The 27,645-nt window shown below is 43.2% G+C and overlaps 1 protein-coding gene across 1 annotated transcript in view; it reads right to left on the bottom strand.

Moving 5' to 3' along the window:
• Positions 1–18,701, bottom strand: part of MRPL3 (mitochondrial ribosomal protein L3) — a 40,959-nt gene extending 22,258 nt beyond the window's left edge. Inside the window, exons 1-5 of the mRNA XM_069088385.1 lie at positions 18,534–18,701; positions 15,806–15,990; positions 14,506–14,597; positions 13,606–13,704; positions 2,182–2,281 (exon numbers count right to left, since the gene is read on the bottom strand). Of these exons, the coding sequence (XP_068944486.1) occupies positions 2,182–2,281; positions 13,606–13,704; positions 14,506–14,597; positions 15,806–15,990; positions 18,534–18,604 (547 nt within the window). The 5' untranslated portion in view covers positions 18,605–18,701. The remainder of the gene's footprint in view (positions 1–2,181; positions 2,282–13,605; positions 13,705–14,505; positions 14,598–15,805; positions 15,991–18,533) is intronic.
• Between the last annotated feature and the right edge of the window lie 8,944 nt (positions 18,702–27,645).

Genomic DNA, 27,645 nt, shown 5'->3' with positions numbered 1-27,645 from the left:
GAGAACCTTTTACTAGAGAATTCGTTCTAAGGGATCCATTGTTTCTTTGTAGTCCAGCAATAAGGCCCATGGGACGCTGCATTCTTGGCAAGCCCCGGGACTTCCTGATTTCCTCCCCATGGGATGTCTCCTCCATGAGACAGTGAGCTCCATGACAGCAGGCCTGTCTGCACAGAGAAAGTGCTTAAATAATACTTCATTCATTGGTATCTTTTAGTCAACCTTTCAGTCTGCTCTTGAAAACTGAAAGACAATTTTCTGACTCTTTTCTTCTATAATTTCAAGGTTAGCTTCAATATATGCATACATTAGTCTCCTAAACATTTTTGGAGAGGGGGTAAGGAGGTATATACGGGTCAATATTTTACATTTTTTTTCTTTTTGGTAACAACAAAGTACACTTTCCAAGCCACTGGTATCGCCCTGTTTCCTGTGTCAACACTTTCAAATTTGTGTTGCTTCTAGTATGGACTTCCTCCTCTGCGCACATCTGTTCTGGCCCAGGGGCTTTCTGTTTTTATTTTCTCGGGTACCATAGCACATTGGAGTCAGAGTACAAATGCTGGTTGTTCTATTGTCTGTGATAAAGAAAACAGTTACATAAGGATTGATCTTCACAGATTTTTTGTTTTCTGGACGACTAGGTTAGCTAGACATTGCAGGAGAGCTTTCAGCAAATGTGTTTTTTGTCTCTACTACTTCTCATTATTCTGAGATGATCCTGTATGTAACCTAATATTTGATCATCCCTTGTAAAAAAATAAAGCTCTTCTCTTTACTTCATTTGCCATGGGTTATCATGTTTGGCTTTGCCAGAAAGGACTACTTTTTTAACTGTCTGAGGTGATTTCAAAGGTCTTTTGATTTTTAATGTCTAAGGAAAACAGTAATCATCTGTGTTGATGTTTACTACTTTTTTTTCTATTTTTTTCAGCTTCAGTAGCATTTAAAAATAGATCAATTTGCAGTTTCTCAATTGCATGGCATATGTTAATTTTATTCTTCCTTTTAATTTAGTATTTATCTTGACATCAATGCTAGTAAGCTGATGATCTGACCAAACAGAGCTAATTCAGAAATGACTCACATCAATAACCAGTTATTTTCTGACTGCTAAAATATAACTGACTTTAGTTTTGTGATATAATCTGGAACTCACTATGTCTGATGCCTCTAAAATCTCTGCTTGAATGAGAGGCTTCTATATTGTCCCCTTAATGAAAGGATTTGTTCTGTAGAACTAGCACTCAGTCAAAAGGCCATACCCAGGGAGCCTAGAAGGCCACATGTGGCCTTGAGGCCTCAGGTTCCCTACCCCAGGCTAAACCACCAGTGTCAAACTAACAGGGAAATGTTTAACAAAATGAATAAAAGTACAGTGCAACACAGATAATGTTAATCTGTGGTTTTCTAAGTCAATATGCAGCCTGCCAGAACCACTTTGTATTGGAATTTGATACCTGAGGAACCATCCTTAGCCCCTCTCGTTTCTTGCTCCTGACTCATGCTTCACCACCCATGTTTTCCACCTTCCCTACACCCCTGGTGCTGATGTCACAGAATACTAAAGTGGAGGGTCTTATCAAGCCTCAGTAGAATTCTTCTACTTCCCCATTCTCAGCAATCTTGTTGAAGTCAAACTGTCTTCCCAGCTATTTCCACTCATCTAGAGAGGCCTGGTCTGATTGCCCGTGGATCCGTCTTTTAGGTGTTAAGACATCCCCTCTTTCATCTCCACCTCACTGGACACAGATATACTTGCTGCCTAATTACCTTCAAACTATGCATTTAATGGAACATCCCAACACATAAATGGTGAACCTTAAAAATCAAATGCCTCTTTTTAGAATGGCTTTTACAAGTAGGCAGCTCTCAGAAAAAAGCACTCTTTCTGTTATTAAAAATAAAGTCTGCTATAAAATAACCCATGTAAAAATAAAGATTTAATTTGTCTCTTGAGATTAAATCAGATACCTTTATATACAAAAAAATGTTTAGTGCCTTGTACTTTACTCAAATTTTACCAAAAGGACTGGCATCAAACCAATTATACTTAAGGTATTTTCATCTCCCCCGAAAATCAACCACCATTTACCTCAACTGATCAATAAACATTTATTAAATGCCTACTATGCGCCAGGTAATGTGCTAAATGCTAGGATTAAGTCTTTATTTAGTTACCTGGTTTAATTATAGCATTATCAGTCACAGGAAATGATGAGAATTTCTGTTTTGGCGGCACTCCGACTTCTCTGTACATTTTCATTAATGTTTCAGATTTCTAGGGTGAAAAAAAGTACTCATCAAGGGAAATAAAGCACATGAGGTGAGTTTTCAATGTAAAAATCGACACTAGGTTAATGCCACCCAGGATAACAAGTCACTTTTCTACTGCCTTCTTGAGGCAGAGCACCCTGAGAAGTGATTTAGCACAATTCCCAAATTTTAGAGATAAGGGAACTGAGGCCCAGGCAACTTCAATGACTTGCTAAGGGGTCAATGGAAGACTTGAAAGCAGGTCTGCCCTGGCTAAGAGCTGGCTCTGCCCTGACACCCCTGCATCCCTGGGCTGTACCTTCTTTCACAGACCCTGAACCTCTTGGGGCTTGGAAGAGAAGCAGGAAACCTCTCTCCCCAGCACCATTCTCGACTCTTGACCTCTCGGGCTCTGAGATCCAGTGATGGAAGTTGTGGGGGCGCAGTACCCTGCCCCTCCTCTGCTCACTCTCCCTTCTTTCCCCACTTCAGGTGTGGCTCATGCTCTGTCTGCACCAAGGGACTTCAAGAGTCCCAACTCCCCAACCCCTCAACCTTCTTTATTCCACCTTGGCCACACACAGGGATGGTCACACACTGGATCGTACCATCACTCACAAGTATTCTTGTGTCTCTCTATCCCTCACCCTTCCTATTTCTGCCCTCATTAATAAGTCAGTAAGCATTTATTAAGCACCTATAATATATGCCATGCGCTGTGCTAATAAGCACTGGGGACACAGTCCCTGTCCTTAAAAAGCTCACAACCTAATGGGGAAGATAACAAGTAAACAAATACATGCATATGTGTGTATACACACACACACACATACATGTATACATCACACACAAGCTATGTATAAGATAAAACAAAAAATAATGAACAGGAGGAAGACACTAGAATGAAGTGAGCCTGGGAAGGGCTTCCATAGGTAGGATTTTCACTGGGCTTTAAAGGAAGCTCTGCAGTCAGAATGAAGGAAGAGAGCACACTGCAGGCCTGGGGGATATCCAGAGAAAATGCCTGAAGCTGAGGGATGGAGGGTCTTGTTTGTGAAACAGCAAAGGAGACCAGTGTCATTGTATCAAAGAGTATGTGCAGTGGCGTAAAGTATGACAGGGCTGGAGAAGACTGCGTGTGTGTGTGTGTGTGTGTGGGGGGGGGGTGAGGGCAGGGTTCCAGGGGCCCATGATGTTCTGAAGGGCTTTAAATATTAAAAAGAGGATTTGTATTTGATCCTGGAGGTGACAAGAAGCCTCTGGAGTTTACTGAGTACAGGGGTGATGTAACCGTTGCTGGCTGGAGGATGGACTGAAGTGGGCAGACCTCCCTGAAGCTATGCACAGTCCCGGTGTGAGGTGATGAGGGCCTGCACTAATGGTGGGAGCAGTGTCAGAGGAGAGGAGGGGGCATATTTGAGAGACGCTGTGAAGGTGAAATCGACAGGCCTTGGCAGAAGCCTGGATATTGGGGGGTGACAGTGAGGAAACCAGGATGATTCCCAGCTCATGAGCCTGAGGGAGGATGGTGCCCTCTACAGTAATGGGGAAGGTAGTAGGGGGAGGGTCTAGGGCAGGGATGGGGAACAGGTGGCCCTGTAGGTCCTCAAGCATGGCCCTTTGACTGAATCTAAACTTCACAAAACAAACTCCCTTAAAAGAATTTGTTCTGTAAAATTTGGGCTCAGTCAAAAGGCTGCACCCAAGGACCTAGGAGGCCACAGCTTCCCCACCCATGTCCCAGGGGGAAGATGATGGGTTCTGTTTTGGATACAGTAAGTCTAAGAAGTGTACTAGACATCCAGTTTGAGATGTGAGACTGGAGTCAGCAGAGGTTGGGGCAGGGGGGGAGATGTGGAGATGGTCATTAAATCCACAGGGGCTGATGGGATCACTCAGTGAAATACCACAGAGGAGAGAAGAGAAGAGGGCCCAGGGCAGTGCCAGTACTTTCTCAGGCCATCACCAGCGCTCTGGCTTCCCTCTCTCCCTTTTCTAATCTTGGCGCCCCCAGTGGCCATTTTAACCCTGCCCTGTCCTCTGCTATGACATACCCCTTCTTTCTGTTGCTGCTCTTCTCCCTACTTCCTTTGCTCCTACTCCTGCCTGACAGTGAGTCTCTACACTGTGTTCCCTGGGTTCATTATAAATCCTGATTGTCCAGCTTCAGCTAAGCTCACTCCCCAAGAGGTACTGCCACGTGGCTCCAGCCCCACTTCTCACCTCTTCACCTCAGCCCCCACACCGCTGCTCCCACCCCCTTTCTTCTGCCGCCTCTCACAAGGTAGCTTTCTTCCTTGCTGGGCCGTCCCTTTATCCCCTTCCTCCCATATTCTCCAGCAGACTGCAACCATAACCATCTTGGACCTCTCCTAGCTTCTGACCCTTGTCTCTCCTCACACAGACACTGCCTTAGCTCAGGAGCTCCAAGCCTCTTGCCTGGATTCTTGCAAAGGCTTCTACTGGATCTCCTGGCCTCAGTTTCTCCTCACTCCAGTCCATGCCAACCAAGCTTGCCAAAGTGATTCTCTTCAGTGCAGATGGAGCATGTCAGTCTCTGGCCCAGTCACCTCCAGCGGCTCTCTATTAGAAGGGAGCCCTCAGACCCAGATTACTGGCCATCCATGTGTTTGCCATCTCCACTCCCCCTTTCATCCCTTCTCTTCTAATTCCACCTTCACCACCTGCGGTGGGCACTAACACATGCTCCACGGATAAGACCCTCCCAATGATCCTGGTGTGCTGGTGGCATCAGGCCAGGCACAGGAAATGCCAAGCGGCCCAAAATGTCTATCGCCTGATCAGGACACATACAGAGGGGGCTCCCAGATCCCGGGCTGGAAGCCAGGCTCAGCTACTCACTAGCTGGGTCACCACCTCAGTTTCTTTCCCCATCTGTAAATTGGGATAACAGCACCCAGCTCCCAGGGCCACTGGGGGAGCGAATGAGATAAAGCAAGTAAAGCATTCTGTCAACATTAAAGAGCTGTGTAAAGGTAAGGCTGGCTGTTATCATCATGGCCTAAGTGTGTATGTGTGTGTGTACATGCACACATACACTCACACACATTACAAACAGACAAAGTGATGGGATAAAAATCAGACAGGAGCAAGCAGTCTGGGTGACCTTTGGAAAGACTCCACCCTTCTAAACAATGGCCCATCTTTTTAATGCCATCATTCAATGTGATGCTGTATCACATAACACACCAGTCTCTGCAGATCAAAACCATACCACCCCGAAGGTCAGGAAAAGGCACAGGGTGGGTTTGAGGAAGCTATAACCTACAACACTAAAAGGAACTTCAAAGAACAACCAGAATTAAGGTTAAACCTACGGAGAAATACCGCTGAACAGAGAAATGGATTGGAGCACAGGATGGCAGGTAGACAAAAATAACACGCTGGGCAGACTCCTGGTGGAGAACTTATGGTGGGAGGGACAGACCTCCTGGGGGACTGGCAGAGACGGATGAGCTGTGATTTACACTTCTGAAAGGAAGGCCCCCATCACCAAGGTCACAGACCCATGGGGGGGGGGGGGGTCCACATCAGCTTACCTACCTACTCTGTTCTCAAACTTTACAATGGACAGTCGGCCTCTTCCCCTCCAATGATTTTATTCTTAAACTGTTTCTCGCTCTTCTTTGTACGCTCTGTGCTCCACTCAACCTAGACTCTTTGCCATTACTGAACATTTTTTCCTCTCCTGCTTTGCACTCTCCACCCACCTTCAACCCCACTCTCTCCTAGAACCACTTACTCAAGTGATGTCCTTTGAGGCCCAGCCCCAAATCTTACCTATTCATCAAGTTTCCTGTGGCTCTCTCCACCCAATGGTGTTCTCCTCCCTTCTCTAAAGATGCCCTAGCATTGATCACACTCTTGATTACTGTACATATGTGGATCTTCTTAAAACCTTAGGAATTTCTGATTTCATAGTTATGGAAACTCCAGGCCTGTCTATAACTAAAGTAATTATAGATTCGTCCATCAACACACAGCTAGTAAATGTCAGCTGCAGAATCTGAAGCCTGCTTCCACAATGAGCACTCATGTTTCATTTTCACTAACTCACTAGCAAATACTTGTTGGCAGGGATGACTTGTCATTAATTTTTATATCCTTTTTGCACCCAGAACAATGCCTTTACTAGAAGACTATTTAAAAATTTCTTTTTTGAATGAATCAATTATTAATTAAGGGTCTTCTTATTAAGAACTTCTTCTCTGAGGGATGGAAGAAGACATAATTTATTCCAGTCATTCTAAAGGGCTCTCCCCGGGTCATCAACCTTCTGTCTATGTCCTCACAGCCATCTCTTCATCTTCTGCTTTTACAAGGTCTGTTTGTGCTTCACCGACTACCTCCATCAGGTTTATTTTCATAACAAAAACCAAATACAGACATGGAACTTTCAATAACAAAACTACATTGCTGAATTTCCTTTCTGATCAAATCAATAGGAATCAGTCTAATAACTTTTAGGACAGAACATAAAACTCATTTCGACAATAGAATAATCCATGTGACAATTAAACATTGATGCTGTTTTATGAATATTATGGTTTTAAAGGATTAGCCTTTAAATATACACTGAAGCTATTTTCATATTTAACACAAACATGATAATGCCTAAGTCCAACCACTTCCACACACAAACACAACATTGTGGAATAAACAAAACAATCCATTATTCCTTTATTATCTTTAATAAAATGGCAAAATACTTCAAAAGTTGTATTTTAGGAACAAAACTTCTAAGATAAAAATGGTAATCACTCAAATAAAACTAAATATATTAAGCCTGGAAGAGATAACAGTAACATTATAACTAAATTTTTTTTTAAACAACCAAAGGAAACTCTCAAAAGGTAACTTAAGGGACACCGATGGCATGTAACACTTGGATAGTTCCACCAAGGAGGCTGCTACCGTAACCTACTAAGCTTCCTGCAATTATCCTTTTTCATGGTGGAAAAGCTTCTCTGCTCATAAGATGAAATGATTCACATTAATTTTGGGCCATTGAGTAATTGTAGGTACTATTGCACTTCTTAAATCTGTAGTTTCAATGTTGCAAAAGTAAGCAAAATAGTAACTGAATTTAGTTTAACTTATTATAGGCATGAATTTTCAGATTAAAAAAAATTCTAGTCCAGGAAAAACAACATGAAGTCTTCATAAATTCATTGAAAATGCCTAAATATTTTATACTCCTAGTTTTCATTTTTCAATTACAATTTCATGCTGTAGTCCTCAGACAAACAGCCAGTGCGCTGATGATTTTCTTTAAAAAAAAGACCTCTCTCTCCTCTACAGAAAGGCATATTTTATTTATAGAGAATTGCATAAGACCTATTTTCATATATCATTAGAAAGAGTCATTTGAAGAGACTGATTTTTGTTGCTATGCTCTCATATCATAATACGTGTTCCCCAATACTAATAAACATTTTTCTTTGATTAAAAAAAATTTGACCAGTTCCTAAATAAACTCCTCACATCAAATCAAATGTTAGTATCTGGTCAAATCACAGAATCAAGACCCACATCATACCAGATATGTATAAGTTTACAAAAGCTTTTGTTGTCTAGTTGCTTCAGTTGTGTTCGATTGCATTTGGATTTTCTTGGCAGAGATACAGGAATGGTTTGCCATTTCCTACTCCAGCTCATTTCACAGATGAGGAAACTGAGGCAAACAGGGATAAAGTGACTTGCCCAGGGTCACATAGCTACCAAGTGTCTGAGGCCAGCTGTGAATTAAGGAAAATGAGTTTTCCTGACTCCAGGCCTGCATTCTATCCACTGAGTCACCTAGCTGTCCCTTAGTAAGTTTAGGTCATTAAAAATTATTTACACAGGCCAAAAACCACTGCAACACAAGCAGACTACCCAGACAATTCTATTAAAATGAACGTTCCTTAAATATTGACTAGGACTTGGGAATAGAATATTATTTATCATCATAGTAAAGTTTCTGTTGCAATCTAGGGGGAATTCCTCTTCTATTTAGACCTTCTGCAAGACATCTTCTTCCAACAGAGTATCTTTGAAAACCATGTAACTTCCTGTTTCCTACCTCAAATGACATCAATCATCTATGAGTGATGAGCACAATTTTAGCTCTTGGGCTGCAATTATTAAGGAGTCTTGTATGTACTTAAGGAAGAGACCCCTTATTGAAGGAGAGTCTAAGGCTGTATTTTTGCTCTGCTGATCTTTGCAATTAACAAAAAAAAAAAAAAAGAGAGAGAGAAATCCTGTATTTTTTTTTGTATCTTTCAATCAATGAAGTGAATAATTCTATGAAAGATTCTAAAAAGATAAAGAAATCTGTTTATGGGTTACCAGTTATTGATGTTCTCTGTACTGCTTTGGGGGAGAAAAATGCTGCCACAATCATTATCTATGCCTTTTCCATTCCTCTGATATGTTAATTTCTCTGAGCTATGTGTAAAGTGATATCTAATGTTTAAGACTGTTTTTGCAAAATCTCTGGCAAAGATCTCTTTAGTCTGTACTTGGTCTTGTTCCCAACCTTGTCTTAAATGCTACTTCTACTTTGAAAAGTAAATTGAGGCCCGAGGCATCATGGTCCAAATGTGGTGGTTACTGTGCTAATGATGACACAGATCATTAAAAAAATGATGTATGGTCTCTGAGGAAGCAAAGCTGCAGGTGACTCCAAAGACAATGGAGAAAAACAGAGCAGCCATGGCGGCTTACTCTCCAGGTGGCATGAGGGTTATCAATGAGGAAATGTGTAATGGGAAAAGGAGATCAGATGGTGGTACAGCAGGAGCAAAGGAAAATAGCTGAATAATCCAAGTGACTAATAGCCACAAAATATAGAAATGCCTCAAAGAAAGTCTCTGGCATGTTGAGGGGATGCTCTGTGGAGAAGCTATGCAAAAAATATGGCCAGAGGGGCAGCTAGGCAGTGCAGTGGATAGAGCACTGGCCCTGGAGTCAGGAGGACCTCAGTTCAAATCCAGCCTCGGACACTTAACACTTACTAGCTGTGTGACTTTGGGCAAGTCACTTAACCCCAACTGCCCCTCCAAAAAGCAAAAAAAAAAAAATAAAAAACAAAAGAGGCCAGAATCTCACAGGATGAGCAGGACTGGCCTGGGGACTAGAGCAATGGTGGGAATATGATGGCTCCATGGGAGTATTTTGTTGCAGTAGAAGTACTCACTAATGAATACGTGAAGCAAGTCAAATCTAATCATTAGCATAAGTGGACAGAGTTTAGAACAGCACTTCCAAAATTAATTTGGCCAATACACTTGAAATGCATTGAAAGAATCCATAAATGGAGATTTAGTACTTCTGAGATACCAGAGTAAGGTATATCCATGTGTGGAGGGGGGTGGAGATGAAGGAATGCTGAAGACAGAACTTCATATTGAAATTGCCACATGTAATAAATGTTTTTAATATCTCAGCTTATATTTCTAAAACATTAAATATTAAAAATATTAAGTATCTAATATTAAATGACACTAGCATAGAAATATTGTCATAGTACCTATATTCACAAAGCCAAAAATAGCATGATTTTGTGGAACAATTTTGTAAATACTGTTTTAGAGAGGTTCTAAGCACACATTGGACTTTTGGTTCTTTCTTCATCTTTGGAATAGATTTAACAAAATAGTCAAAAGTGTATACATTTCTAGTTTAATTTGCAAAGCTCTATTGGAAGCAGTATGCACCACAAACCATTTGTGAAAGGATAAAGCATTGTAAAAAAAAAAAAAGGCATGCATTTACAAACATGGTATGAACGTTTAAGGTGACAGACCAACTGTCCATTATAGAAAACCAATACCTGTCAATCTAAAGACCTGCACCCATGAGGTCTGGAACCCATTTGAAAAATATAAACACTTAACATTTAAAAAAAGATTCCCTAAAAACCTTACTGTGGCTTTAGAATACTATGGGAGTCTTCAAATACTGAATTCATTAAGTCCTCAAAATATAGCAGGCCCCCATCAGGGTGGGGAAGGAGGAATAACTGACATTTCTATATAGGAGAGTTAAAGATGACAGAGTAGGAATAAACTAATAAAGGCCTGCTCTCCCCAAATACTCCTTGGATGTTTGGGATGAGCACCAGACTGAACCATGATTGGGAAATCCAAGGAGAAGTCACAAGGATTTATTTTTCCAGCCCAAGTCAGCAGAAAGAGACGGACAGAGGGCTTTGGGCACTGGGGACAAGGTCTATCCAGGAAGGTGTTACACAGAAACTTCCAATTTGGGGAATGGAAGGACTGAGACCTGCAGCTGTGTCTTAGGGCAAAAGGCAGCCCCTGATTCAGAAGGTATGAACCTGAATTTGCAGGGAGCAGAAACAGAAACCAATGGGCAGTTGTCTTGATTATGCCTAAGATCGCATGTAGGTTCAACATTGACTGAGGAGGACACTTGCACCCAGGAGCAAATGACTTGCCGGCTGCATCCTAGGGCAAGGTACAATCACTGGCATGAGGCTGGGTAGTGGGCAAGGAGAGAGGACAGAAGCTGGCAAGAGCTGTGTGGCTGTGACCCTGGAGCAAGGCCCGGAGGCTATGGCTGAGTGATCAGGGCCAAAGACCTCTGTTCTATCACTCTGAATAATGGTAATAATGATCATAGTGGGTATCTCACTTGATCCTCATAACAAACCTAGGAGGCAGGTGTTATTAAATGCCCATTTTACAGATGAGGAAATTAAGGCTGGGAGAGAATACGTGATTTGTCCAGGGTTACACAGCTAGTGAGTGTCTGAGGCAGGATCAGAACTTGGGTTTTCCTGATTCCAGGTCCAGTGCTCTCCATTATACTCTGTAGCTGCCTCAGAAGGGCAAACAACAGTCCCTGCCCTCAAAGAACATCCAGTCCAATGAAAATAAAGAGGAGAACACTGAGCTAATGTGAGAGGGGAGACAGGAAAGGACCTGAACAGAAGGCGAAAGAAGAAGCCAAGAGAGGAAAGGAGAGGGCAGAGAATGCCAGGCAGGAGGGCCAGCCAGGACAGTGGCTCTAAGGCAGGAGACAGAGGTCAGTGCTGCTGGATCTCAGAGTGAGGGGAAGAGAATCAAGTGTAAAAACATTAGAACGGGAGGGAAAGGCACATTATGAAAACGCGGAGATACAAAATACAAGAGGAACTCTTTGATTCTAGAGACGGAGAGGAATTGGAGGTACATGAGGAAGGTGGGTGATCAGAACCAAGCTTCAGAAAATCCTCTTGGCAGCTGAGGAGAGGGGCAGGGGAGGAGAGACCTGAGGCCCCGAGACCAGGTAAGCTTCTGTCAGAAGGATGCGGCACTAGTTTGGGTAAGGGCCGAGGGGCTTTGTACCAGGGTGCTAGCTCTGAGCAGCAACAATGGAACACAGTAGAGTTGATGTATAGGCAGAAACAAGATCTGACAACAGAGAGAGGCCAAGAATGCCACTGAGGCTGTGTGTCTGGGTGACCTGAAGGATCATGGTGTCCTTTTCAGGAACAGGAAAGTTTGGAAGGGGGGAAAGTTTTTCGGGAAAACATACTGAGTTTGAGATGCCTATGAGACAGCCAGTTCAAGCTGTCTAAAAGGCAACTGGTGGTAGGGGTGGAGAGTATGTGGCTCACAAGAGTTTGGTGAAGGTAATTAGATCTGGGAATCATGTGCAAGATAACTGAAGCCTTGGGAGCTCATCAGATTACCAAGAGAGACAGCAAAGAGCCAAAAAGAAGAGAGGGCCCAAGCCAGTCTTGAGGGATATAACCCATGGTCAGTGGGTATAACATAGCCAAAAGAACAGAGAAGGAATGACTGGAAGAAAGCAGTGTCATAACAACCTCAAAAGAAGAAATTATAGAGGAAAAGAGGGTGACTGACAGCATCATCCACCACAGAGAGGTCAAGGATAAGGGCTAAGAAAAGGCGATGAGATGTGGAAGTGGACAGATGGCTGATAACTTTAGAGGGGAGAGTTTCAGTTGAATTGTGAGGTCAGAAGCCAGAATACAGAGACTCTGGATGAGAGTGACAGGGGAAAGAGCAGGAGCACTGAGGGCATACAGCTTTCTCAAAGGAGTGGATGAGAGGCAGGGGAAAAGGGTGGCAGGGATGGTGAGATCCCGTGAAGGTTGTGGCAGGATGAGGGAGATGTTCACAAACATCTGCTGCTGTCACAAAGGACACCTTCAGTTCAATCCAACAAGCATCCATGGACTTCTTTGCCCCTGCCCCCAATCCTCTCTGCTTCTGAACATGCAACTTCTTTCTAGGGCCCTCCTGTCATCCAGGGTATCAGGGTGTGCCACCCTGGCACTGACCTTTCTACTTTTCACCCCCCATATCCAATCAGCCACCAAATCCTGCTGCTTCTGCATCTACAATCTCTCTGGTATTCTGCCCCTTCTCCGTCACACAGCTACCACTCTCTATTTCAAGGCCTCGTTACTCACCATCTGCACTGCTGTGACAGCATCCTAACAGGCCCCTCTGCCCTCACCAGTCCAGTCTCCCTGCAGACTGCCAAAGTGATTTTCCTCTCCAGAGTCCTGTTTACTCCCAACCCTTCAGAACTCTGCTTGGGTACCACCTGCCTTTCAAGCGAAGCCTTTCTTGGTGGCCCCGGTTTCTGGGGCTGTACCCAAAACTTAGCTCGTATTTATTCTGTTCATAATCTCTCTCTCTCTCTCTCTCTCTCTATCATCAGGAACTATTTCATTTCTGTCTTTGTACTCCGAGCATTTATCACAACTGATTAAGGAGCTGTACGTACAGTAGGCACAGAATTGGTCAAAGGAAAAGGAACCATTTCCCTGCTTAGCCACTGCTTTTCTGGGCTTTATTAAAGAAAATGTCCCTTGCTATTAAAGGAGGTAATATGTATTATACTCTAAGCTTATTGTCTGCTTACAAATAATTTACAATTAATGAAAAACATATCTCAGCAACATGAAGCAAATACATCCACTTTTTAAGAGCTAAGGAAAAACATGAATATGGAGGAGCTGGTTATTTTCAGGAATTAAGAGACAGAATTTTAAAATATAAATTTAAAGGAGCTTGGAATTATGTAACATTAGCATTCTATCTGAAGACTTATTTTTAAAAACTTGTGATTCATAATTAGATTTTTTTTAGGACCCCAAGTTCTTTACTAAACATATCTAATAACTGCCAGCAGTATTTATTCCTTAAGGAAAATATTATGATTTCCTACAGAAACTGAGAGGCGGAAATTTAAGTAATCTGCTCAAAGACCAAAAAGTAATTTGTAGTGCTACAGCTTCAAGACACAAAACAATTCATAAGTAACTCATGCAAATGACTTAATCTGATAATAGTAACTTACATTGAAATGTGAAACATTTTTCCCTCCTACTATTAGGGTTCCCCGATTCTTCTGACACTCTTCCTTTGAAGTATATTTTAGGACATGGCAGTCTTGTACCTTAAAGACAAACCCACATAAGTGAAAGGTTACAATGCAGAATTCAATTTAAATGACATTATTCATATAACACTTAAAGTATGGCTACACAAATTTACTAAATTAAGTAGAAACCTAACTTCTTTCACTGTGTCTCTAACCAGAGCTCAGAGGCCATGAGGAATCAAGTTCAAAGCAGACCCACATGAAGAAGTAAACAGAAGTAAATCACAATCTCAGTCTGAACAATTAATGGACAGATGAGAGGTTCTCATTTGCATCAGGACAACCCAGAACATACAGAGCAGGGTCAATCAAGCCCTGTGTTTATTTGACGTGATCAGGCATGACTTGATCTAGACGAAGTTCTTTTTATTCCAGAGCAAAGTGAATTATATAGATCAGAGAGCCTGGTGCTGATGCCTGGCAAAATCCGAGACGCCCTTACTAAGAGCCATCAAGGTAACTCATCAGAACTCCTAGCTCCTCATCATGCTAACGCCAGGATGTGAGGAGGCTGGCCTCGCAGGAAGTGTGAACGGGGTTCGTGTCCTTGTCCTAAGGAACTCCCCAAGACTCTAAGTTGCACAGCAGCTATCAATTTGCATTGGTTTGGGGCATCCTCACTGGGGCTCCTTCTAATGATGAAATCCTAGGACCTCTCTGTTCCTACCCCCACCCTTGCCAAAATGTTCTAGTCTTCCATAAGACACTGGCACATAATCACATTTGTGAACAGTTACAATATACATAGTCTATCGCTAATTGTTAGATATAATTAATATGACAATTGTTGGGACCTAGTCTATTTTTCATTTTTACCTGAAGTAACGTGACAGCGTGTTTTTTACCATCCTTGGTCCATAATGGCATCATGCCCAACTTTGCTGCAATAAGACCAACTCTTGAGGAACCTGGAAATTAAAAAGAAACCCAAAGATTTCACCCCTTTGTAACACAACTTTAAAGCTACTTTTCTCCCCAAATACTAATGGCTTCAACACAAATAATATGTAACATTTCTACAGTATTTATTGTGTGCCCGGCACTGTGCTAAGAGCTTTACAACTATGTTCTCATTTGAGTCTCACAACAACCCCAAGAAGTAGGCGCTATTATCATCCCTATTTTATACATGAGGAAATTGAGACAAACAGGTTAAGTGACTTGCCCAGGGTTATATAGTTAATGAGTGTCTGAGACTGGATTTAAATGCGGGTCTTCCTGACTCTGGGCCCAGTGCTCTGTGTACTACACCACCAGCTGCATATCAAATATTTATTATTCAAACATATAAATAGTCAATACACGGGATGAAACACAGCTATTGGTAACAGACATGCAGGAACTGTACCCAACAGTATAGGAATTTATACAAACCAACCAGGGACTGCCGGTTCAATACAACAGTTTTCAAAGCATTAAGGTCATTTTTATTGTTTGCAATATCCATCTACTCTCAATGTATTAAACAGATGTTCTTGAATTCAAATCCCCAAAAAGCCAGGGTGCTTGGGAGAGTCCGGGATGGGGGAAACTGTCACAGCAAAGTTGTCAAATCAGCTGCCACAAGTAAGATTTTGCTACACAAACTCTTAAGAAGCTCCACATAGCCCCTCTGATCATTGAACAATACGAACGACTCAGCAGAAAGCATCCAGAGGGCCTAGCCCATAGCAGCGGGTGGTTAAGCAAGCACTCTACCAGACTGCAGAACCAGAATCTCTGGGAGCCCCAGGATATGGAAAGATCCCATGAACATCGATGTTCTAGCTAACGCATAAGAAACTTGGGCCTCTTCCTCCTACTCATCTTTCATTCTTCTAAGTAATCTTTTTGTAAAACTGAGTATCTAAGCAAAATGAGCCTCACTCTTTACACAGTTTAACTCTGGAATACGAGAGGTCACTCAAAAAATAATTTATTAGTAGGGAACCTTTTCAATGAAAAGCCAGACATTTAAGACAGTTTAACACAAACCCCAAATACAATAATCACTTATCCCCAAGTAGACTTTATTATGCCGGAAGACTGGAAATATAAGTACATAAATGTGTATATATGACATAAAAAACATGACCAGAGCCTAAAACTAAAATCCTCAAACAAATAAGATATGTACCTGGCTCCCAAGGATGTATGGGCCATGGTTCATCTTTCAGAGGACACAGTTTACTTGCTGTTTGGGCCTTATACTCTTCTGCAGTTAAGTGTTTAAGAAACTCGTAATTTTCTTCAGACAGATGTTCATGCCACCAGGTACAACTGGCCCCATGGGTGCTTCTCACAATGAGGCTTAAGTGTGACCTGTCAACATAAGAGAAAACAGGTCAAATCATTCCTTCTAATCTGGCATAGAGGAGCACTGTAAAAAAAAAATGTCAACTACCAAAGAAAAAAACTAAAGCAGTAAGACCAGAAAAGTCACCTCTCTTGTCTTTTTCAATCTGAAGCCCTATCACCATTCCTTACGGGCATATCCACTCTACTCAAGTGCTCACTGGATGTCTCATCTCAGGCAATCCAACATTTCTAACAGCTCCAGCAGTTTCCATTCTACTGGGCTTCGAGGGTTCTTAAACACTCTCTGTGTCGTGCACCTCTCTGGCAGTCTGGGGAAGCCTATGGACTCCTCAGAATTATGTTCTTCAATGTGTGAAACACACAGGATTACAAACGAAATCAATTTTACTGCACTATAGTTAGCAAACTGTTAAACAAATTCATGGATACCACTTAGGAACCCCAGTAGAGGAGACACATGTTCACAAATATGTAGAGGATATAAACAAAATACCTATTTTCAGCCTTTTGAAGGAAGTTTCTTTCAATAAGCCAATTCTGTGACTTCCTAAGGAGGTAGTACTTTTTTTATTTTTATTTTTTGGAGGGGGGAAGGCAGGGTAATTGGGGTTAAGTGACTTGCCCAAGGTCACAAAGTTAGTGTTAAGTGTCTGAGGCCCATTTGAACTCAGGTCCTCCTGACTCCAGGGCCAGTGCTCCTTTCACTATGCCCCCTAGCCGCCCCTAGGTAGTACTTTAGATGAGCTCTGAAGAAAGCTGGGGATTGTGAGAGGAGATCAAGGGAGGATTCCAGGTAGGGTAAGAATAGCTTAGGCCAGGGGTGGGATACCTGGGGCCTCAAGGCCACACGTGGCCCTTGAGTGCAGCCCTTTGACTGAATCCAAATTTCAGATAACAAATCCCCTTAATAAAAGGATTTGTTCTGTAAAATTGGACTTGGTCAAAATGCTGCACCCAAAAACCTAGAAGGTTGAATGTGGCCTAGAGGCTGCAGGAGCCGCCAGTTTGGTGAAGTGCTGGGTGTGAGGGGAAGGAAGGTGACATCAACCACCTGGAAAGAGGCTGGACCCAGACTGTGAAAAGAACTAACATTTTAATTTAGAAGCAATGGATGAGGGGTCCCTAGGGCTTCTTGAACATCAGTGATGGGTGCTTTTGGAATATCACTTTGGGATCTGGAGATCATGATACATAAGGAAGGAGAGTATGTAGGGGAAGGGGGAAGGAAACCTGTGCAAACCCACAGGGATGGGATATAGCACAGCACACAAGGGAATCAGCAAGTAGGCAAGTATGTGAAAGGGGCCAAGCAAAATAGCTGTATAAAGATGATGCTGGATCCCCCTGATAAAGGGTCAAATGGAGAAGTCTGTCTGATCTTAGAGGCAAGAGAATCCCTGAGGCTTCCTGAACTGGGAGGGCTTGGTTAAGACCTATGTTCTGACAAGATCATTTGGCAACTGTGTGAAAGACTGATTGGAAAGGGAAGCCTGGAGGTAGGGAGACCTGGCAGGCAAATACTGCAGAGGTCAAGGTCGGTCATATTGGCCTGAAGCAGGACCACAGACAGCCCTGGGAGCAGAATGATAATGAAAGGAAGGTTCAGAGAGCGGGCCAAAGTGCAGAGGCTCCCCTCCAGACTGGCCACTAGACCATCTCTGCCTCCTTTTTCTAAGGGTCAGTGACACCAAGCTCGGATAGAAACAGCGAGCCGCTACCACACAAGATCCCTGCAGGCGGCCATGAACGTTCTCTCATGCGGGCACCGCCTGCGGTCAGACACCTCTGTCCTAAAGGAAGGGGGCGAGGGGCAGCCTGCACGTGGACGGTACCCCAGGCTCCTGGGGGGTCTGGATTAAGTAACAGGGCATCCCCACATCAGGAGGAAATGCTCCTTGTCCTCACCGGGACCAAAACCGTCCCTAAACGGGTGATATTCTCCTAAATAGGGGGATCTGCTCCAGAACATCCCGAGTGACGCACAAGCTGTGGGAAGGGCATGCGCCGGTGCCCCTCCCCCGCCCTTAACTTCTCTGCGTCCCAAAAGTCTTAGTGCGGCTCGGGGGGGGGGGTTCCTCCGTGTTAGCCTCGTGGTCTCTCTGGCCATGTAAACGACTCCATCTCAGTATCCGCAAAACCTCAACAAAAAGTCGGGGCACGGTGGGCGCTTAATTATTGCTGGGTCACTTCGCATTCCTGTAACTTAGCACAATGTCGGTATATCGTTGGCGCTTAATATTTCCCGGCTGACATCTTTGCATTCCTATAACTCAGCATAGTGCTGGCACATCATAGGCGCTTAATAAGCAATAAATGGAAAATAAAACAATTGTTGGCTCAGGAGTGACCAGTTTAGTCGAGCACTTATTAAGCGCCTACGGATCAGCCGCTGCCCGGGAGGGCACGACCTGCCGCGCTCCCACTGTGACCTTGGACTGAACGCTCCCCCTCCCCTGCCCCGGGTGAGGCCCCGGCGGCTCGAGCCCTGGCCCTCCGCGGCGCTCCCCCCCCCCCCCCCCCCCCCCCCCCCCCCCCGGTCCACGTACCCGCAGCCCTCGCCGCCGCCCCGGGCCCACAGCCCCTCGGCTGCGCGGGCCAACAGCCTCCAGCCCCCCATGGCGCGGGGAGCGGCCCCAAACTCAGAGCGCTCCGCCGCCTTCCCTCTTCCTCTCCCCCGGCAAATCAGCACCGGAACCGGCGCTCCCGCGACCCCACTTCCGGTCCTCCGCACAAAGCCCGCCGGCCGGAAACAGCTCCCAGAATCCGCAGTTCCCCGCCCACGTGGTGCCAAGAACTCCTTCCCCGCGGCTCCCGAGGGGACCGACGGGGGTGGAGGGGGAGGGGAGTGTCATCTTCGTCCATACAGCCGGAATGAAGGTGTCAGTGCCCGAACCGTCCTAGAGGGAAGCTGGGAGGGACGTCCGAGCTCCTCCACTCTCACTACCACTGCTACAGATGAGGAAACTGAGACTAGAAGCGGGTAGACCGGCTTTGTCCGGACTGGGATTTGAATCCTCAGACCCCGGATCAAAGGCTCCAAGAGCTAACCCCTGAAGGGCCCTTAGGCCCCCTTGTTGGACAGGCCCGCCTGAGACTCCCACCGGCTTCGTGACCCTGGGCCAGTCACTTCCCTTGTCCGGCCTCACTTTATCTTCAGAAAGGGCGAACAGGAGTGGTGCCCCCCCCCCCCCCCGTGCCTGGCACCCCAAGGATGTGCTTCAAGCAGCTGATGCCTCCAGCACCGGAGCAGGAGGAGAACGCTCCTCCGTCCCCAGACCTCAGTCTGACTGCAGGAGGATTAGGAGAGCTGGCGCTGGCCTGGGACCCCGGCTGCGGACCCTGGGGGCCCGGCACAAGGGGATGGGAGACCCTCCGCCTCTCCCCCGGGGGCCGTGGGCATAATGACCACGCGTGGGTGTGATCTGAAGGGCAGGGGAACCATGGCCACCACCCCCCCCCAAAAAAAAAACCCAAAACCAAAACCCAGTCTTGTTCTAAAAATCCCACCTCAAGGAATCGATCAGGTCTAGCGATTTTTATCATCAGTAAAAAGTAATCGTGAAAATCAATGAGAAATAGACAATAAGAGTGGTCGTACCTGGAGATCCGTCACCCAGAGAAGTCTCCACGTGGCCCCCACAGAGCCTTGGTCCTGGGCTCAGTAAGACGTGGGTTCCAAGTGGAAAAGGTTGTGTGAGCACTAAGGAGTGTGGGGGTGGGCGTGTGGAGGGCAGGATTGGAAAGAAATAGAGGCTTCTAAGAGTGGACTGAGGCCAAGCTCTCCCCCCCCCCCCCAGTTCACGCAGTCCTGGCACCTGCCATCTGTGGTACTTGGACCCAACTAGGAACTGAATCACTCTCATGGAAACTTGCCTGGATGGTTTGTTGAACCAAAACAGAAGAAAGAAATTGATGAACCATCTCTCCTCCTCTGGCCCCCCAGTCATTGGAAAATGAGAGAGAAGACCCAGGAGAAAAGAGGGCTCATGACCGCAAGCAGCAAGATGTCCTTAAGATTTGAAGCCTCGAAGGGCAGGACATGTATTCCCACTTTGAAAAGGGGAATAATGATATTGGGAGGGAAGGAGGGAAGCTCCAGCTAATGTCCAGATGCTGCCCTCCCGGCACAAATCCCACATTCTATCTAAGCCAATGAGTTCTACACCTGAGCTGCTGAGAGCAGACTCCCACCTCTATTACACACAGTTTCAGATAGATTAAGCAATCTCTGCCTGAAATCACTGTTTCATCCAATTTATTCTCTGTGTTCTATTGATATTCTAGCTGCAGTCTTTCAATATTTCTAATAGTTCAACTTGGCAAATGTTTAAGTGTTCATTGGGAGCTGAGAAGGGGGAATCCTGGCCTGGAAAGGCTATGATGGGGGAAAGTGGACAGGGAATGCGCCTATGATTTCAATGGTTGAGGAAACTCCAAGTTGAGAAAAAGCTACTTCTCATACCTCTTCAAAATGCAATTTGACCCCTGCTTGTCTCAAAATGTCTGGCACTTGAGAGGTTAAGTTACTTACCCAGGGTCACACAGCTGTTACCCATCAGAGTAAAGACTTGGCCTCAGGTCTTTAGGCCTCTAAAGGTGGCTAACTCTCCACCCACTATACCACATTCACGCAGGAGTTCCATTCATTTCTTAAACTGGAAATACCTTTTTCCCACTCTTCCATCTAACCAAATCTTACCTATCCTTCAAGGTTCATCTCAAGGCCCAACTCTTCCATGAAAACATCTCCATTAACTCTGGCCAACACTTGTTTCTCCTCTACCTAGCCTTGAACACAGACTGGTACGTTTTTGCCCTTGATTATAAATAATTTTGACTCGAGTTGAATTCATTTGGCAGGACCTGGTGTGTTGGTATTTTGGGGTCTCCAGAGCAACCATCCCCCTCCTTCTTAGTGGGTAACCTCTTCACATGGAGGGGGAGTAATGTGTAATAAGATTGAAAGGTAGGTTGGGAAGAGTTTATATATCCAAAGAATTTATAATTCATCATGAAAGTGTAATAGGAAAGATGTGAAGGTGATTGGATAGTGGAACGATATGGTGAGATTTACTCTTAAAAAAATACTTATTTAGGTTACATTTTAAGTTCTGACCTTTCTCCTTCCTTCCCTCCCCATCCCGCACTAGAGAAGCCCACCATCTGACACAGATTTATAAACATGTAAAACCATACTATGCATACTTCTATTTATCAGTTCTTTCTCTGGAGGTGGATAGCATCTTCCTTCTTAGGTCCTTTGTAGTTGATTTGAGTATTTATAACACTCAGAATAAGTTGGTTGTTCACAATTCTTCCAACTATTGCTGTTACTGTATATAACATTCTCTTGATTTTTCTATTTTCTCTTTAGGAAAATCATTCTAGAAACTGGCATTTGGATTGGTAAGGGGAGAAATTTTGGGCAAGGAGAACAATCGAGTAACCATTGCAATTTTCCAGGTGATAAGATCCTGAAGGAGGGTGGTGATGTGTGAGTAATGGGAGGACAGCAAGAGAGGTGTTATGTGGGTAAAAATGACAGGATTTGTCAGCTGAATGGATCTTCGGGGTTGAGAGTGTGGAGTGGAGGGTGATGCTGAGGCTATGACCTGTATGGCTAGAAGAATGGTGGCACCCTTGAAAAAAAATAAATTTGAGAATGGAGAAGGTTTGGTGGGACAGATAGTGAGTTCTGTTTTAAGTGTGTTGAATTTGAGCTGTCTATGGGGCATCTGGTTCAAAATGTCCAGTACACAGCTGGTGATGTGGGACTGGCTCAGGAGAGAGACTTGGGCTGGATTTATAGAATCGTAAGACACTTCACAGAGAAGATGATTGAACTTACAGTAACTAATGGTGTCACCAAGGGGTGAATGCAGAGAGAAAAGAGGTGGAGAGAATCCAGGATGTAACCTTGGGGGACATTCATGGTTAGGGGTGTGGCTTGGGTAACGATCCGGCTGGTAGGAGGAGAAACAAGAATGTCACTTTAAAAGCCCAGAGAAGAGAGACTCTCCTGGAGGAGAGGGTAGTTAGCAGTGTCAAATACTGAAGAGAGGTTGGGAAGGATGAGGCTGACTCCAGTCATCCTATATTACTAACTAGGCAGAAGGAATAGAGAAAATACAAAAACCATGGCTAAGGCAATAGGACCAAGATAGGGGTTCCCAGATACTTGGGAAAAAGAGATGACTGTATCTTTGTCCCTTTACAGACTTTCCTTATGCTCTCCTTATCAATATTAAGACAAAAATATAATGAATAGCAGTCATTTAGCAGTTAGGTAGAGTGCTGAGTCTGGAGTCAGGAGGACCTGAGTTCAAGTCCAGCCTTAGACACTTAATAGCTCTGTGACTCTGGGCAAGTCACTTGAGCTCTCTTTTTTTCTCAGTTTACTCAACTATAAAACAGGGGAAATCACAGCAGCTACTCTGGAGAGTTGTGAGGATTAAATGAGATAATTATAAAGTGAACATACAAGATGCAGTATAAATGCTTATTCTCCTTCCCTTCAAGGTTTCTAAAGGCTATAAACACGTATTATATATCTTTATTATCATATGTAACATCTGTATTGTATGAGAAATCTTTAGTAATAATATTCCAATTTGATCTTTGTTCTATATTACGTTATGTATTTTTATTACTGATAATATAATATCATGTTATATATTCAGTAGTAAAGATATATGTGATTTGAAATAAAGATGTTATATTATTATTGCTGATCATATACTAACATATAATATATGATATAATCAGTAATGAAGATATATATGATCAGTTATAAAGATAAATATATGAAGTGATAGAGAATAAGGATCAAATGAGAATATATATATATATAATTATTACTGCCACATTGTGAGGTAGGTCCTATATTTGCTATTATGTCCATAATTTAAAAAATCTGGTCTTTCTCCCATGTAGGGAATCCATCAGTGCTCATCTATAATTGATGGCTTCAGAGAATTTCCTGGGGGCAGTGAGAGGTGACATTACTTGCTTGTGATCACAAACTAGTATATATCACAGGTGAGTCCTGACTCTGGTTCTTCCGGGCTCCAGGCTTGGCTCTCCATCCATCCATCAATTAAGTGTTTATTAAGAGCCTCTTATGTTTCAGTCTGTACTGGTCATTCTTTATCCTCCATGCTGTGCTATCTCTGATCTCTGTATTATAGATGAATGAAGTCTACGATAGAAGTTCAGTTATAAGAGATAGGGACTCAAAGAAGTTCAGTTATTTCCCCACAGGTACCCAGCCAATAAGTATAGGAAGGGGTTCAAACCCTGGGCTCCTGTCTCCAAGTTTGCAGGCTATCTGCTTCACCATAATGATGCCTCTCCAAGTGAAGCAAATTATTTCTTCTTAGGCATTGTAGCAAGTACTGGAGTTTTATTTTCATTTTCTAACTTTGACATTGATATTTTTGGAATGAAAACCCTTTCATGATGGTCAGGCTTGCACCATCCCTCACTGCAGGGACATGGGAGTTCCCCTACTTCGTTGGCACCGTGATTTCTTCCTTTTAAGAGTACTGCCATTGGGGCAGGGCCCTTGCCATATGCAATTCTCATCCATGTCTTTTTACAAATCATCATTAACAGATCCATTCAATCCACTGGAGTTTTTCCTTTGAGGCTTTTAACATTTCATGGGTAATTAGTGCATTGCTCAGGCTGTCTTTTTTTATGATCATCTTTTTGCTCTTATGAAACCACCTGCCCTGTCATTTGTATCCCTGACAGTCTCCCTTGTGCACCAGGAGACATTTTTCACCAAGTGTTTCAGCCTACTTACACTGATCATGTTTCTTTCCATTGCCCATTGAATTGCTTGCAATGAAGATTCTCCTGACATTGTGGGGTTCCACCATTTACAGCCATATAGTATCACTACACTTCATATATATTTCATTAAACCCTTCAATACTTTAGTGAATGACCTCTCTCCCTCCATTGGTGCCTATCACTTACTATCCATACTTTCTTATTTTGTGTGATTTTCCTCAATGTTCTTCCTTAGAAGCTACTTAGAATAACTTCCTGGAAGAATTCCTCTAGGCCTTCTTCCACAGAGTCAATACTACTATTATAAAGATGGGCTTTTGTGGTAATTAGCATATTGAGCTCTTTGTTAGCAATGCACAATTTTTCCCAACTCTATTTCTTATTAATTGAGGGGCTCAGCTCATTTCAGTTTTTAGTACTAATAAATGATATATACACCAATAATTTAACTTGATTGGTTTGCCTGTCCAACCACATATCATAATCTGTATCATCTGTCACTTAGTTTTTACTGGTATGGATGCTTAGATCAATCACCTTTGAATAAATGCACATTGTAATAAAATTTTAAAATGTCTAATTAAAAATTAATATTAAGCATCAAAGCAATCAAGTAAACTTGTTTTGCCAACATTTAAATTTAAATAACTTAGATTTCATGCATAAAATATCAACTTTTCAATCCCTCCTATGTATCTATCAGGATTCTTTTTTTTCCTTTCCATTCCCATTTGCTTTTCCTCTTAGTTGGACCTGGTATATATTCTATTCTGGCTCTGCTTACCCATCCCCCTCTTTGTATTATTCTGTTTTAAAGGTCTTTTCAGATTTGTTCATATCTTTATACTTGAATCTTAATTGCATTATAATATTTCATTGCATCAAAATTTGTTTAAACATCCCCCCATCGTTGGGCATTTGAGCTGATACAGTTTTTTGTTTTCCTTCCTTGACAATTATAAATAATGCTACTATAAAAATCTTCAAGCAAATAACTATTTTTGTTTGTTTTTGATAACACTCTCAGGGCCTACTTCCAACAATGGAATTATTGGGTGGTAATTAGATTCTTATTGCCATAAATTTTTCTTCTTCTTTCCTGCCTTTGCCAGCATCTATGTAATAATCTAGTATTGAACAAAGACATGGACTTAGAATAACTTTGAAAATAGCCCTTAACTGGGGTGGCTAGGTGGCACAGTGAATAGAGCACCAGCCCTGGAGTCAGGAGGACCTGGGTTCCGATCCGGCATCAGACACTTAACACAAAAAAATAGCTGTGTGACCTTGGGCAAGTCACTTAATCCCAATTGCCATCCAAAAAAAAAGGCAAAAGAAAATGGCCCTTAACCTACAAATAAGACTCAAAATTTTAGTCATATTGGTTCCAGGGAAGCTATATGATGAAGGAGCAAGGCTGTGTACCTTCGAGATGACTTTCCTTAATAGCTCCCACAGCACCTGGTACTCATTTATAGGTTGGGGTTGGCAGAACTCATTGACCTAGAAAACTAAACAAATAGAGAAGCAGGGAGGTACTGTAGACTTTTGGGGGATTTGGATTCTGAGAATATGGCTCTGCTACTTAGTTACCTTGGGCAAGTCTCATGCCTTACGTTTCTCATATATAAAAATTAAATTAGACCAGATGGCCTTTCAGATCATCTCCATCTCTGAGTCTATGGTCCTATATTATTCTTCCTTTCTCCAAATTATACTTTGATATTAATGAGAACCACACAATACTGAAGCAGGACTATTTAGTTCAAACTAAGTTTCAATGCTCTTCTCCTCTCCTTCCTCCTGTCCCTCTCCCCTCCCATCTCCTCCTCCTTCCCCTTTCCCTCTCATCTTCATATTAATGCTTCTGCCTGTATGTGTTCCACCGAGAGAGATATGACTCCCCAAGGACTTCGTTACTGGGGAATGAGAGATGAAACAGAAGCTGGGAAGGCTGACACTCTGACTTCCTGCCATGGGAATCCAACTCACTGCTCATGACTTATCAATATTAAAGATACTCGCTGTGGGATTGATGGTTAAGACACAGCACTGGTATTATAATTATACTCTAGTTCATGAGTCCTCTGAAAATAAAGCCCCACTTATAATAAATTACATTATAAAATAAAAAAGTTACTGTTTTGTGGATGTCAGGAAGCCTGGCTATGGATGAGGTCAGGAAAGTATCATGAGAAGAAGCTACACTCTCTTTAGCACTGACCACAGTGGCAGGGAAGGAGGTGCTCACTAGAACTTGTCAAGGTTCTAGACAGGTTTTGACTACAGTGTGAACAGAAGAAGGATGTGGACATACGGCAAGGAGCCAGGACCTGGGAACCAGAGGGGCTATGTAGGGAAGACGGCTGTTAATTGTTTCATCTAGTTTTTTAGTTGATTCTCTAGGGTATGCCGTCATATCATCTGCAAAGAGTGATAGTTTTGTTTTTTCCTTGCCTATTTGTATTTTCTTGGGAGCTACATGTATTATCTTTCCATATAGGAATATAAAAAATTGAACCTCAGGATTTCTTTCATGTTTACCTTTTTGTGCTTCTTTTCAGTCTTGTGTTTGAAAGTCAGATTTTCTCTTCAGCTCTGGTCTTTTCCTCAGGAAGGCTTTAAAGTCATCTATTTCATTAAATATCCATTTTTCCTCTGAAGGATTATCGTCACTTTTGCTGGGTAGGTTATTCTTGGTTGTAATCCTAACTGTTTTGCCTTCTGAAATATCCTATTCTATGCCCTCCATTCCTGTAATGTTGTAGCTGCTAAATCTTGTATACTCCTGACTGATTTTCCAGGGGCCATGGTTCTCTCATATGCACATATACACATATATACATTTCCATTCATTCACCAGGCACTTATTAAATGTGTAATATATGCCAGGCTCTGTGCTAGGTACTGGGGACATATAAAGACAAGCTTGAAACAGTTCCTACCCTCAAAGAGCTTATATTCTATGGAGGGGAATAACATATATAATTAAATACAAAAACATGCAAAGTATACAGGAAATGAATCCAAAGTAATCTTGGTGAGAGCAGGAAGGCACTAACAGTCAGAGGGATCAGGAATGCCTTTGGGTAGGAGTTGGCTCTGGAGCTGAGAGATTCCAAAGAGGTATAGATAAGGAAGGAGTGAAAACCAGGGTCCGGGATCAGGCTATGCAAAGGCCCAGGGAGATGGGAGATGTCATACATACCAAGTGAGCTGATTGGACTGAAACCAAGGGTGTGAAGGGGAGTGATGCTCCATAAACCTGGAAGGAGAGGCTGGGGACATATTTGACAGAGAAGTAATAGGGAGCCCCTGGAGTTTCTGGAGCATGGGTCTGGAATGACCAAACCTGTGCTTTAGGAATATCAATTTTGCAGCTGATGATAGATAGAGGAGACTAGAAATGGGGCTGGGATGGGAAATCTGAAGGCGGGGAGAACAATTAGGAGGCTATTTTAATAGTCCAAAGGATGTGTCCTGGTGATTTGATAGTTCAGGTGATAAGGGCCTGAACTAGGGATGTTGAGGTGTAACTGGAGAAAAGGGAATGGGGAAGATGGAAATGATGTAAAAAGCATGGTCGGGATCATACTTGACCATGTATGTGACAAAAGATGCTGAGCTGTGTCTCATGTCATCTTTTTTCCTAGGAGCTAATGGAAGACCCTGAAACATGTAGATATAAGGTCTCTGTGGACATGGACCTTTTTCCTTGTAGTAACAGGGGACGAGACAACAGTGGAGAGGAGGGAGTGTTAGACTTGGTGTCAGGAAGGTCTGGGCTTGAACCCTGCTTCTGACACTTACCTTCTGACTGGCCAAGTTACTTCATCTTTATTGCTTCTTCCCCCCTCCCTC

The sequence above is a fragment of the Petaurus breviceps genome, unplaced genomic scaffold (genome assembly GCF_028583685.1).
Source record: "Petaurus breviceps papuanus isolate PSGF00001 unplaced genomic scaffold, PetGlider_PUasm1.0 185, whole genome shotgun sequence".
In the NCBI taxonomy this organism is placed as follows: domain Eukaryota; kingdom Metazoa; phylum Chordata; class Mammalia; order Diprotodontia; family Petauridae; genus Petaurus; species Petaurus breviceps.
Note: the sequence above shows the minus strand (reverse complement) of the source record. Positions and strands in the feature narration are given on the sequence as shown.